Source organism: Esox lucius, chromosome 6 (genome assembly GCF_011004845.1).
Source record: "Esox lucius isolate fEsoLuc1 chromosome 6, fEsoLuc1.pri, whole genome shotgun sequence".
Classification (NCBI taxonomy): Eukaryota; Metazoa; Chordata; class Actinopteri; order Esociformes; family Esocidae; genus Esox; species Esox lucius.
In genome coordinates this window covers 3,710,941-3,725,956 of record NC_047574.1, presented here as the reverse complement: position 1 = coordinate 3,725,956, position 15,016 = coordinate 3,710,941, and the positions used below count along the sequence as shown (strand labels likewise).

Here is a 15,016-nt window from a genome sequence, read left to right as displayed (position 1 = left end):
TATTTGTATATTCATGTATGGGGCTAGGGAAATATGCATCTCTATATAACCTCTGTTGTCTCCAATTATCTTATATGTGTGTTTTTAGAGTAGGACAGACATTTTCTGTTAAATTGAGGCCCACCAGTATCAACAGGAAATTGAGCTGAGACAGGGAGTTGAGCTGAGACAGAGAGTTGAGCTGAGACAGGGAGTTGAGCTGAGACAGGGAGTTGAGCTGAGACAGGGAGTTGAGCTGAGACAGGGTGTTGAGCTGAGACAGAGAGTTGAGCTGAGACAGGGAGTTGAGCTGAGACAGGGAGTTGAGCTGAGACGATTGCTGTTTCACAACGGCTTGTTGAAACAGTCGATTATTTGAAATGTATGGAACAGTTTTGTCATCTTGCCTTTCCATCCATTGACTGACCCCAGCCCACTCCTCTCTTCGTTATCTCCTGGAAATGTATAAAAACCAAGTGTGTGGGCCTTAACAATGTGACACTAGCTAATGGCGCTCAGAATGTCTCCCTGCTAGCTGGTGTTTGTAATTCAACCCAGAACATTTCTGTATATGTGCAAGTCCAGCTAATTTCAGTTACAGCAACTTTGGTAATTGCAACTAAAAGTCAGTCCAGAACAGATTGAATTTGAATAAGTCACAATCATCTACCATGTGTTTCAACAAGTTTGAACAGAACAGAACAGTAGCAGAGTACAGCACACTACAGTTGAGTTTCCTTCCGTGGATTAAAGAATACATTTTAGACGCCTATGATTCTTCCAAATATAGGCAGGTCAAGATCCAAAATCTGAAACTGATAGGTCCCAGAAATCCTGGTTGGAGCAGTAGAGGTTTCTTACATATTTTTACTGTCACATTGCAAAAGGATTGTCTGGAAACCACAAGATGTTTGAAACACACGTACTAATAAGGCAAGATTGACATCTACTGGTACGATCTTACTATTGCAGGGAAATTAAGTCTGACTGCTTCACTGATTATAAAGTATTTGGTGAAAACATTCAAACCAACATATAGATACTTAACATGATGGTATTCAGTACAAGGTTTAAAGCTCTTTGAAGTTCAGCTGATTCAAACCGCACAGCCATTACAAGGTTCCAGCGTTTCAGGCTTACAAATTCTTGAAAAAATACAAAAATGTGTTGATTGAGATTACAACTTTTATTTCACCAAGTGAGATGAAGACAAAGACAAACCAGCCTTTACAGTTTGGAAGAATAATTTCTCAGAGAACAAAGGAGGCAATTTCAAATAGTATCATTATTTCGACAGAAAAAGGAACAGTGAACATGAGTAAAGGCGATGAGAGTATAGGAGCGAAAGAAACTTGTGTTGTTAAAAAGAAGCCCATCACTGCTAACTACTGCATGCCATTGTAGTAAACAAATCAACATTTTGCACTGGACAGTGCTGAAGCCCGGCGTGGACACAGATGCCCACCCAACAGGCATTCCCCCACCACAGAAGGCATGAACCTGTGGCACCAGACTCTCCAGACTGGCTTTTTGGGATACGCCAAGTCCCCCACCCCACACACTCATCTATGGTACAAACAGAAAACACCCATCCCCCTCTAGACGGGCCGGGACCAGACTGAAGAAGGGATAGAACCAGATAACAGATGGACTGGGATGGCGAAACCACATCTTTATCTCTCTCGAGGAAAATAGCATGGATTTTAAATGATACACAGCAAAGAAAACAAAGGATTACCAGCTAAGAATTGAATTGTACAGGGTTTGTGTGTATGATCATCATGACAGGCCAGGACTTAATCAACTGCAAGGCTGACCTCCTCAACAGGCAGTTCAACAAATCCTGCATATGTCAGAGGATATATAAATATACAGGTCCGGAAAAAATTAAGAGACCACTGCACCTTTTTCTTTCCTCTCCATAAAAGTCGAAAACGAAGGTTTTGAATGAGGAACAGCTTTATTGGAAAGGAAAGAAAATGGTGCAGTGGTCTCTTAATTATTTCCGGGGCTGTATTTATAAATATACTTTACATTTAATGCAAACAGACTGTATCTTACTTTCTTTCTATATATACCTCTCTGTCTTTCTTTCTCATATCTCTTGTTTCCTCTCTCTCTCTTTCCCTGTCCTCTTCCTCCATCTTGCTCTCCCTGTTCCTCAAATTTAATTCCAATTACTATATTGGCATGACATACTCTGTTCTAATTTAAAACATAAGTTAATTAGAGTAATAACAAAATCAAAACTGTCAACATATAATTAGTGATCAATGAAATTAGTACAACAGGCTAATCAACTGACGAAAATCATACAATATATGACAATAAACAAATAGCATAAGACCAGCTTGTTGCTCTTTCAGATGTTGTCTGTAATTTTGTGGCAGGTCGTTGTAAATGTTAATACACAGCTTTTTGTATTCAGGGTTACAAGTAATGCTGTCTTTACCCTGCTCATTTACAAGTCTGTACTCACTGAGCCTATACTTTATCAAAGCTTTATTTTTATGTATCAGCAGCCATGTGTGCTGTCAATTCAAGGTCATGATACACCGCATTTTTGTGTCTTGCTGATGTTCCCAATAGGTAACGTTTTGGTCGTACCTTCAACAGCCACACAGCCGTGATTAAAAACATCGTTTATCACGGCCTCTCATGTACAGTTGCTACACCGGCCCTGCCTATACTAGATAGGTTGGCTTTACCCTACGCTAGGTTCGGATTATCAATTTCGCTGGTTGCTTTTGTGGGTCTGTATGTTGCTCAAGCAAATTTGTTGCTTTGTTTTCCACAAAGGTAGTTTGAGGATTGGCTTGTTTGTGTAGCTAGCAGTAGTATGATGTCAATCTACTTTTTGAGCGCACGTAAGGATAAGAGATTAGGTTCATGAAAAGTAAACAAACGAATCCTAATTCGAAACGTTCTATAGGTAGACAAATTAGGAGACAAGACGAACCTACACACCTTTTCTGATTGGCTGTCGCCCAATGCCGGCCAATAAAATTCGTCTCAAATGTGCGTATTATATTGGGGCGCTCTATTTTCCGGCGCTTCACGCCAGCTTCGCGATGCCGAGTATCCCACACTGGCCCAGAAAAGCTATTAACGTTTCAGATCTGGGAGACAGCTTCGCGATGCCGAGTATCCCACACTTACGCGCGCGCACGGTCATTTAACTCAATTTAATGGGAGGCGAAATTTCGGTAGCTGAATTTCAGGACAGACCAGGTTGTTGTGTGGTCCCCAAAACTTTAAACTTCCTTGGCATGGCTTTCAGATACCCAGTATTCAATGACAAAACATTTTCAAACATTTCACGGCGTAGTCAAATTGGTGGGGGATAAACACAACTGAGGATTTTTCTGGAAGGTTAGCCAATTTGTTAGTTGTAAATATTGAAAATATTCGGATTTAGATAGCAACCCTGCAAAGGCTATGTCTGTTAATCATTCTGTTATTTTCTTAACAATTTTTATGCTGCCATAGCCTTACCATTGATTTAATTCGGCCATTTATTTCACACTGCACCACTTTCAATACTATTTGTCGAACAGTCATATATGCTGGTAATATATGTGATGTTTAAAAAGCACCAAATAGAAGTACTCAGCTGTGTTCATCAGTGTAGCTAAGTTTGTAATTAAGAAAGGTAGTTCTAACCAGTGACTGTAAATCGAATTTATATCTATCTTAATTTTTTTAATCAAATTGAGCAGCACTGGTTAGTCAGGGTGTATCTTTTATTTGGGAAATATTAGGTTTTTAATTTGTGTAACAATTTCACTGATTTCCCCTTTGTGTTTGGATTGGCTCATGCTCTTCCTTTACGTTTCTGCCTCTCATCCCCCGTGGTTCTCTGTCTCTCTCCCACCTCCCTCTCTGTGTCTCTCTTTGTCTGCGTTTCTTTCTCTCTTTTTTCCTCTGTGCTCTTCCACCTCCCACTCAGGTTCTTCTCAGTCTCTGTTTCATGTACTCCGCCGGAGTGAAACAGTCATGACCACCACCACCAACATTTTTTTTAATAGATATTATGAACCCTAACTAAATGCAGGCTGCTGCCTCTCCTTGGGAGCGGGTGCATTGACAAACGACTTGATCAAATACGCCTTGATTTCCTCAAAATACTACAGGAAGCTATCCAATAATTCAGAATCACGTTTCAATACGCGAGACGCCAACAGTACCAATAGCTACAAAAAGAGCAAATCCCGCCCATCTGTCACTCCAGACGGGCTAAAAACAAACGCTGGAAGTAGTTATTTATTTTATTTTATTTTTCAAATAGCGTTTGAGCTCATACCTGTAAGGTATACTGATGCATTCAATACAATCTGGGGTAAAGCAGCGCCTCAAGCCAATACAAGGAATGCGGCTGTGCAAACATTAGAGTAACATTGCTATTATTAATAGACGTTTAACTCAAAGCTTTTGATATACCTATTGTAATATATTAATTAAAACCATACTTATAGATCTCATTTATTATGTGTTGCTTCTATTTAAAAAAAAAATGTAACCAGAAAAGCTATTAACGTTTCAGATCAGGGAGACAGAAGCATATTTATAGAATGACTGCTTGGGCATTGTTTGTAGCCACTATTCATTATTAATAAATGTACTTCGACCGAGATGACATGGTCTTCTTGTCTTAGTTCTGATCCATTTCTCTATGGATAGGACGTGGTCAAGCCCATTGTGGGTTTCAACCTTCACATTTCAATGCTTTGTTGTCGTTTAGACATTTTGGCTTTGCTGATGCTAATGCTGAGAATCCCTCTTTACAAAATGCAGTAGCTTTAGGCTAATTTATTCCATTATTAATGTCTTTATTTATTACTACTCTATTACGATTTATAAATAAGACAACATTGTGGTGTGCTTTTCTTGCAACGATGTAGCAACATGTCATGCGGTACCAAAAAGTAAGATTTGTATTCAATCGTCAGCAAGTGCCGCTTGCGGCTTTTCATTAGCAGTATTTTGAGCAGTACTCCCTCAGCTCTCCACAGCGCATCCTCCTGTAATTTTCTCCCCCATTCTCATCATCGATCCGGTGATCCAGAATTGACAGCGGTCATGCTCGGCGTTGCTACCCCACAGCCCCGCACGCCGAGAAAGTGGGAGGACGATCCGTCCGGAATCAACCAACCCTACTCCACAGCGCGTGTCGCCTACCCTTTTTTATTTTCTGACTGCCACATTAGACAGTCCTATCGCACATACACTTCCTTGTCCTCGACAGCCAATCGCCTGGTCGTGATTCTCACACACATAATTTACGGTGCTCATCGTGCTAGGTTGCAGGGAGCCTGCTTTACTGAGCTCTCTAGAAATCTGACAGCTTCTTTCCAAGTGGGAGAGACGTTGTTGGGAGAGTCGTTGTTGAGAGAGACATCGTGGTTTTAGGCAGCGTTTGCTCCGGGGTTGTGTTACTTTCTCTTTCGGTTCCCCGAACCTACCGTACGCTGTGAGCCTGGGGTTGCCACAGTCAAAAAACACGAACTCCAAGTCCAATAACCAAGGCACTATGAGCAAAAAGAAAAAGGACTGGAAGACAGAGAAAGGTAAGAAACACATTTTCTGTGTTGGGACCACTAGAATGACTCTGTAATACCGTATCTCTCAATGTCTCCCTTGCATTTTCATCTTGACTGCAAATTCTCATACATTACAGTGGTGTACATCTGGAATCACTGGCTGCTGTTTATTGCCAGGCACTTAGTCTAGGGCTTCATCCACTAGCATCCAGACATACGAGAGCTCTCCTAGCCTACAGATGTTGCGTTGAGCAGGGTGCGCGGTGTAGCTCAGCCTGATATTGTACCATGCTACACAAACGCACCATAATCACTCCGCTGCTGCTGTCATAACACTAGCCCACGTTCTGCGTACACACGGTGCTGTTTTGGACTTTAGCAAGCCAAATAAAGCAGCCACTCTAGCCTTGTTGCAAGGCCGTGCGTTCTGCAAGTTCACCTGTTTGAATCTGACAATGGCTTTCAAGAGAGAACGACTAATGGTTCCTGGCGGTTAGATAGCACGGATTGTCGTGGCGTGAAGGGGCAAGTGTAAAAGCCTGCGAGTTATGTGTTGAGGTCGGTAATCCTATGTCGTTATTGATAGCACATGCTTCAGAGCCGTGGAGAGGTAACAAGAGGTAGCTACAGTGTAGTCGGATCTTTCCCATTGGCCTAAGCAGATTTGATTTGTCTATTGTCACTCGGAACCGTTCTGACATTGTTTTACAATGTATGTTTCACCATGTTATGAAGACGGCAACCTCAGAACCTACTTGGCAGTATTACAAAACCACCACCGTCACTTAAGAATCCTGTTCTGTAAAAACAAAGTGTTAGGCCTTTACAGGTTATTAGAGTGTATTGCATACGTGTGTCTATCAGTCACACATCCAACTGTGGGGTAATATCTTCTCTTTCATAAATGCTACTCTCTGACTGCTTGCCTTAACTTGTCCAAATAGGGATGTCAGGAAGAGTGAGTGTTGACAAATCTGAGGAAATTGAACAAATGTCTGAAATAAAGAGAACACCCGTTATTACTAATAGAACCGCTGACCGGACTGGTCCAGCAGTCCGACATCTCTCATCGGCCAACAAAACATTTTAGATAGAAGTCTGGTGGAACTGTCAGCTGGTGAGAGACAGGAGCTGCCTCCACAATAGCACTCTTGAGAGGGAGAGACCTCTACGCTAGCTGGTTTTGAGCTTGCATACACAAACAGAGCCCACACAGTCCCAGGACAAAAACATCCAGCTACATCCGCCTAGATTGTGCGAATACAAAAAAATTGCATTTTGACACGGGAAATATAGCCAAAATAAGGACAGTACCTTTCCCTGAATAGAGAGTATACAGTGGCAGAGTACCTGACCTCTGTGACTACCCCAAAAATGATTGCAGAAAACCACGACAATGTGCAGACTAAGTGCTATTTAGAGAGGCCACCACATGCAGACCTGGCTGTCAAGAGAAGACAATGTGCAACAGTGCTCACGGCTCGTAAAATTAGGTGGAAACAGAGCTGCGCTTTTCTAACCTGACAAATGTTTGACCACATTAGAAACACGTTTCCCACAGCTCACAGTTCGCCCTGACCGACAAAGCATTTGGAGTTGAGGAAAAGACAGAGAGAAACAGAGAGGAAGAGTGTAAAACGGTGTCTGAGTCCTAGGATCCTAGCACTTCACAATTAAATAGTGAATACATGAATAAATCATTTACTGATTTAATAAAAACAATTACATACATCTCCGGCAGAAATCATGGTGCAATAAATACAATAAATGACCAGTAGTGTTGACGGCATGTGTCATTGCTGCTATCATCGGGCAATGTATTTGCACAGGGACTGTCTGGGAGCCTAGCTCACATCATCTCACCTCTCTGTCCAAACTTTACTCCCTGGTGCTGCATAAATATTCTGAGCCCGGCAAGCTCTGTCGTACTACAATATTCTTAGCTCGGCTGCCCGGACTCGAAAATCATGTAACCTATTTCAAGTGTTGTTCAATCTTTTTTTAACTTGAAAACCTCCACTAATGTCTTCCCGAATACTTTGTATTACCTGAGATCTCTGCATGGAGTTTGACTTAAGAATGTGTGTCGTTTTTTTTTTTACTAAATTCTTTGCAAGAAGTATTAAAATGTGTAATTTCATATATTTTATTCAAATATTTTAATGTGAATTGGAGTATTTGGTTCAGATTTTTGGCTTAAAAGGATCTTCCCCCCCCCCCCGCAGAGCGTCTGATGCGAATGTCACTGGAGGACAGGAGGGCGGAGTACCGTCGGTCTGAATATGTACCTCTGGACAAGATCGCCTCCCGGAGGCCGTCGCAGAGTACAGGTGGGAGGACAACAGATGCTGTGGTCTTTTGTTTGTTTGTTCACTCATTACATTGTTTATTCCCTTGTTTGTCTGATGTAATCACAGATTTTTTTGGTGTACCGCTAAAAGTGATGCACTAGTTACCCCTACACCTTTCCAGTTAGCAAGGAAGGAAACAAGGGAGGTTGCATTTCAGGAAGGAAAACATGGAGGATGCATTCCTAAAGCATTTGTGCAAACCCCCCCCTCCCCCCCCCAGGGCCCTGAGTAGGACGCTGCCGACACAGTCAGGCTAATTAGTGAACAACTACAAGGCCCAAGGACAGTGCAGCTTTGTTAGAACACTGTCTTAGCATTCCCAACTCATTTTGTAAACCCAAACAGTGTTTCAACTGGCAGGACCTCTTTCTTCATCAGTTATTACCCTTTTCTCTGTGAGCGATAACGAGAGGTGTGAACTACTCAACCTAGTTTAATCATTCGCGGGCAATTGCACTGATGTTCTCTTCATCAATTGCTTGTACAAGCTAGTTTAGTTGAGGAGACATTTAAATTGAGTGCATTCCCCCTTTTGCTCATGAACTCTAGCTTTTGAAGCATTGCTTTTACCTTGTGACATAACACCTCTGTTTATTTGTCCTGAGATGAACATGCCCTTTCATTATATAGCACCTTCATTTAACAGTAAAAAGGTTAACATGCTTTCACGGCGACCATCTTATGCTTATGACAAGTGACAAAGCCACTTTACAGCTCTGTACCATCAACTCCCTTTGATAGTCATTTTCGTTGTATAAAGTCATCTGTTGACTGACATTAATGTGTGGGTTAACCCTAACCCTCTGTGATCTAACCCTGGGAGGTTCTGTCATGGTGAAAGACTGCTTCCCTTAAAGGGAATCAACAGTAACAGAGGAATCAATCCAAGCCTGTGATCTTTGCAGTTTCTCTGACTTGGTTATCAATGTAACATACGGTTCTGTAATCACAATACAACCCTGTTTCCAGGAATGTTGAGACGCTGCGTGAAATGCAAATAAAACCAGAATGCAATGATGTGCAAATCATTTATCCCTATATTTAATTGAAAATAATACAAAGACAGCATATGAAATGTTGAAACTGAGAACTGTTGTTTTGGGAATAATACATGACCATTTTAAATTTGATGTCAGCAACTCATTTCAAAGAAGTTGGGACAGGGGCATGTTTACCACTGTGTTGCATCACCACTTCTTTTAACAATACTCTGTAAGTGTTTGGGAACTGAGGAGACCAATTGCTGTAGTTATGAAAGAGAAATGTATTCCCATTCTTGCGTGATATAGGATTTCAGCCCCTCAACAGCTCAGAGTCTCCTTCGCTCTATTTCTCATTTAATGCACCAAATGAGTGACAGGTCTGCAGGCAGGCCAGTTTAGCACCCGGACTCTTTTACTACGGAGCCATGCTGTTGTAATACGTGCAGAATGTGAAAAGAAATTGTACAACAAATTGCATTTGTTGCTCCAAAACCTGTGTATATTGTATAGTATTAATGGTGCCTTCACAGTGGTTTGTTCTCTTGATGCATTAGTGGTGGAAAGTAGCCCAGAAGTTAATACTTTGGGCCAGTAAGCAAAAAGTGGCTTGATTGAATACCTGAGCAGAAAAGTTTACAAATGTGCCCTTTTGCCCTTGAGCGCTCTGCCTCAGGATGCCCAGTGTGTCAACTTAAATTTAGAGGTGTTGGGTTAAAAGCAGAAGTCAGATTTCAGTTGATGACAGCAGCATTTCTGTTTTTATGAGTTGAATCTTGCCCAATGTATGCCAGTAGACAGACAGTGCATTCTTTATTTTTTTTAGGTGAGGATGAAGAAGAAAAGGAGAAGAAAGACTTGCTGAGTGACAAAATCATCCTGTACAAAGGTGACATCACCATGTTGGAGGTGGATGCCATAGTTAATGCTGGTAAGGTGTTTGTTTTGTGCCGGTGGCTGTTTTCTTACACACATAGGTACAGAGGCTGAGAAACCAGCAACACTGGTTTCACGGTAAATGGAATGTTGTATATGTGTGACTTCTGCTACAGTGCCGATATACTGGTCTCTGCTGGTTTTGCAGTGTTTAATACCTGGGAGGTGCATTTTCATACACAAAGCTATTGGTGAATCAAGGAAAACTTTGCTTGTTACTGTGTTTTACCCACTAAATGCACACAACTCTTTCTGATTCTGACAATGTGGAGATTGAGATTTTGCTGTGTTTTGCTGCCCTCTAGTGTCCGCAATGAGTGTTGATCGGATAAATTGACAGGTGGACTATTGGTGGTAATCTGCTCATTTGACAGAAACCTCCCCCAAAAAACGTGTTGGCAACATTGTGGACTCTGAGTTGCTCTTCAGTATGAAGAGTAATGCTTGTTGCTGTTACCTTACAACCGCAGGTTTGTTGTAAGTTTAACCTATGGAAATAACTGGGTGACTGTATGATTGAATGGAAAATGTAAGTTTGATTTGTAAAGCACATTAGCTTGAACAGGGAGTTCACTGTGAATGTGTGTGTGTGTGTGTGTTTGCGCATTCGTGGCCAAACATTGAAAGCCTTGCACTTTCTTTTAAATAACATGCATTGTCTGTAAGAGCAAGTTGGTCTCCACAGTTATTTGTTTCACTGTTAATGTTACAGAACCTTTGTTTTTGCCGGACCGCGTAAGCAGAGCCGGCCAAGAAGAGCAAATGTCTCTTACGGAGTGAGTGACTGACCGAGTACCCCTTGTTAAATAGAGTGTTGGTTAGAGAAGCTGACTTGTGAACTAGGTCCCTAGTTTTTATCTCCTCACAGGCGAAGCGAAGTACGCGTTATGAATTATTCCGTATAGACTTCACTGGCTAAAACCTTCAGTATCTATATTATAGTAAGCCTTAAATAAAACAGTTTGCAGTTATATTGTGACTGTTTCTGGTGGTTTTTCGAAGTACGCATCCGTGCATACTTGTTGGGTCAGGATTGATGAACACATTTGCTGGCTACAACATACATTAATGACATTATAGTAAGCCTTAACTGAAACTGTACGTGGACCACCGGTTAAAAACCCCTGGTCTAAATGAATCCCTCCATATTCCAATGGTCTAAATGAATCCCTCCATATTCCAGTGGTCTAAATGAATCCCTCCATATTCCAGTGGTCTAAATGAATCCCTCCATATTCCAGTGGTCTAAATGAATCCCTCCATATTCCAGTGGTCTAAATGAATCCCTCCATATTCCAGTGGTCTAAATGAATCCCTCCATATTCCAAATGAATCCTGACTTACACACACTTCCTGATTGCCTCACCTGCCTTGATTCTCTTTTACACATCATGATTTTGCTCACTTAAAAAGTATGGATGGAGATGTCTTTTATGAGAGTAGTTTCAGGAGTTAGGCTGCACAGGTTTTTGCACAATGTCGTTTTGTGTGTCGTGACTGATGTAGAATGTTAAATAGAAATAAGGTTAATATTTCTAATTTTCTAATGACAGTGTAGCCTTATCAGCGGAATATTTCAGTTCTTTCTAATCCATTTTTTATTTCCATAGTTCATCTCATTGATATTTAATCTGAATAACCATGGTGGAGTCTAGGAGGTCACTCTAAAAGTGAATTCACTGTGTCTCTGAGGAGGTGAAATGGTGGATCCTTTTTACGTAGAGATTTGATCTCTGTTATTCTTACGTTCTGCTGTGGAACCAACTGAATATTTCTATATTACATATTACATTCCTTTGAACAAAACCATCTCCATACATAACCTCTCTTTAAACATTAGCATCCTTGTACAAAACCTATTTTTGAACTTGCTCATTTTAACCCTGCACATTCGTATTCTCGCTGACATGAGACAAACGTAAACACTGAAGCCTTTCCCCTTAGGATTCTAAATGAAACCCAAAAGGGTTCCACTTGAAACCAAAAACATTTCTTTCATAAACTATAAAACGTTCTTCTCTGGGGACAGGCGAAGAAAAATAGGGTTCAAAAAGTTTCTAAGTGTGTGCAGGTGAATACAATGATTTTCTTTTTTCATGCACTTTGAGATTATTCCTATACAATGAAAAGCACTTCCTAAATAAAATAAAAGTATATTATTATTATTATTATTATTACAAATGGCCTCATGGAATGTCTGTAGCTTTTTTTGATTTACTTCATTTATTGGTCTACTAGATTGGCAAGAGGAAATAATGAACTATTCTTCTCTCAAATCAATGTCGTGTGTGTGTGTAGGTGTGTGTGTGTGTGTGTTGGTGGGTGTGTGTCAAAGTGCTTGCCTTCCCCCAGGTTTTCATCTCTATACTTATGACAGGGTGCTTAATATATCCTATGATATATTCTATTATATTTCTTACCATAAATCATTTTATAAGTTTAATTATTAGGATCATTAGGCTTCTATTCCTTCCTTTATTTTGATTGGACAGCAGGGGCAGTGAACTTCACCGTAGGTGGATATTGAGCCATGGGGAGGGTGCTGGGTAGAGGAGGTGTGTGTGTGTGTGTGTGTGTGTGTGCGTGTGTGTGTGTGTGTGTGTGTGTGTGTGTGGATGTTTAAGGGTCCAGCTTCCTCTGGGGTCAGGTAGATCTCACTGTGTGATGGAGGACGTGTATAAATAGGATTTTTCTCTCTTTGTGACTATTTTATTTCGGCGCTAGGCGGCTTTACCTTCTGCTATTTCTATTGGAAAGCAAATTTGTTTTTTCACCTCCATGACTGTACAAAAAGTTTTTTCTTTAACGGCTCTCCCTTTGTTGCAGCAATGTTTGGAGCATCGAAATGCAATAACCACCACAGTATTGAATCACACTGGAACCGTAATAAACCGTCTTTGCTTATTTTGTATTTATTTCTTTGCTTTTCAAGTTTTTCTCCCCACTTTTTTGATATCCAATTCTTAATGAAGGCCCTGGTTCAGCACAGCAACTCCCAGTGGACACAGGGAAGTCGATGTCAAGATATGTGTCTGCTGACACCGTTCTGGCTTTCATCACGCCGCTCGCTGAACTGAGGCTAGGGGAGAATCCTTACTCGCCTGAACCATTTGGTTGTTTTAATGCGCTTCCCGGCCTTCTAGCTCAGTTGAGCTCGCATACGCCCAAGCTCCTCACAAGGAGTGTCGGGAGCGTTACGAGGGAGGACGGTGAGGCATGGCTACCCCCTAGACCCAGACTCCCTCTGTGGGATTCCCAGGCAAACCCTCCTCTCACAGTGACACTGGCCATCTGCATGGCCTGTTATTTCATTTGGATTCTTAGTCATGCTGGCCCCCTGCTTGGCCTACTGTTCATTAATCATGTGTATGTCTAACTGGCTCGTTAAATGCACTGAGAGATTGGAGTGGAAATCAGGAAAGGATTTGTGTCAGCTTTTGATCTGCAAGGAGTTACTGAACAGTCTGCCGGCTACCTGGGTGTCTGTCTGTCTCTCTCTCTGTCGGCCTGCCTGTGTTATCAGCTACCTGGCTGTCTATCTGTCAGTCTGTCAGCCTGCCTGTGTCATTGGTTAGTGGGATGTCTGTGTTATTGGTTAGTGGGATGTCTGTGTCATTGGTTAGTGGGATGTCTGTGTTATTGGTTAGTGGGATGTCTGTGTTATTGGTTAGTGGGATGTCTGTGTTATTGGTTAGTGGGATGTCTGTGTTATTGGTTAGTGGGATGTCTGTGTTATTGGTTAGTGGGATGTCTGTGTTATTGGTTAGTGGGATGTCTGTGTCATTGGTTAGTGGGATGTCTGTGTTATTGGTTAGTGGGATGTCTGTGTTATTGGTTAGTGGGATGTCTGTGTTATTGGTTAGTGGGATGTCTGTGTTATTGGTTAGTGGGATGTCTGTGTTATTGGTTAGTGGGATGTCTGTGTTGTTGGTTAGTGGGATGTCTGTGTTATTGGTTAGTGGGATGTCTGTGTTATTGGTTAATGGGATGTCTGTGTTATTGGTTAGTGGGATGTCTGTGTTGTTGGTTAGTGGGATGTCTGTGTTATTGGTTAGTGGGATGTCTGTGTTGTTGGTTAGTGGGATGTCTGTGTTATTGGTTAGTGGGATGTCTGTGTTGTTGGTTAGTGGGATGTCTGTGTTATTGGTTAGTGGGATGTCTGTGTTGTTGGTTAGTGGGATGTCTGTGTTGTTGGTTAGTGGGATGTCTGTGTTGTTGGTTAGTGGGATGTCTGTGTTATTGGTTAGTGGGATGTCTGTGTTATTGGTTAGTGGGATGTCTGTGTTATTGGTTAGTGGGATGTCTGTGTTATTGGTTAGTGGGATGTCTGTGTTATTGGCTAGTGGGATGTCTGTGTTGTTGGCTAGTGGGATGTCTGTGTTGTTGGTTAGTGGGATGTCTGTGTTGTTGGTTAGTGGGATGTCTGTGTTATTGGTTAGTGGGATGTCTGTGTTATTGGTTAGTGGGATGTCTGTGTTATTGGTTAGTGGGATGTCTGTTATGTTTCTGCTGTAAGCATGAATTAGACACAGGCCTCAGAACTCTTCATGAGTCATGTTGTCTTCATCTCGCTGATACAATTGGGTCCTATCAATGATTGCTAATCCGATCCATTTAGAGGGATTATGTGGGATTGAGGTTTCTCTCTGTGTTGCAAGTGCAAAGGAAGAAAAGTAAAACTGTAGATTTCATTACTTTGTGACTTTGTTCTGCATTTCAGGGGCCTCATTGAAAGCGTGTTCCAATTTGAACCCTATTCCCTACAGGACCTGGTCTAAAGTTGTGCACTACAGAGGGAATAGGATCCAATTGATGGTTTGCAGCTCAGTCAGGAGCTAATCCTTGTTCTTTTCTGACTGCCTCTTAGATCAAAAACTAAGTGTAATGCTGAATAATTTCCCTCCTCACTGTCTGTCTTTCATAAGGAATGACTAGAATCCATTTTGATTTAAAGTTCTTCACCTCATCCCTACCCAGCACTGAATTCTCTACATAATGAGGCAATTAAGTTAGATTTGTGTGTGTGTGTGAGTGAATGGGAAAATCCTTATAATGATGACTGATGTAACTGCAGGAGAATAAAAGAATTTGATCCAGGATTCATTACCAATCTTATAAACCCCACTCCTCGTCTCCTTAGTCCTCTCCTCCTCTCCCCAGTCCTCTCCTCCTCTCCCCAGTCCTCTCCTCCTCTCCCCAGTCCTCTCCTCTTTTCTAACCCAGTCTTCTC

General features: G+C 41.6%; 1 protein-coding gene across 3 annotated transcripts in view; it reads left to right on the top strand.

Moving 5' to 3' along the window:
• Nucleotides 1-5,235: 5,235 nt before the first annotated feature.
• Nucleotides 5,236-15,016, top strand: part of macrod2 (mono-ADP ribosylhydrolase 2) — a 659,853-nt gene continuing 650,072 nt past the window's right edge. For 2 of the 3 annotated variants that reach the window (XM_029120511.2, XM_029120509.2), the window contains exons 1-3: nt 5,237-5,546; nt 7,745-7,849; nt 9,677-9,781. In XM_029120511.2, the coding sequence (XP_028976344.1) occupies nt 5,510-5,546; nt 7,745-7,849; nt 9,677-9,781 (247 nt within the window). In that variant the 5' untranslated portion in view covers nt 5,237-5,509. Of the gene's footprint in view, nt 5,547-7,744; nt 7,850-9,676; nt 9,782-15,016 lie in introns of all 3 variants that reach the window. The other variant, XM_029120510.2, reaches the window with a different exon arrangement.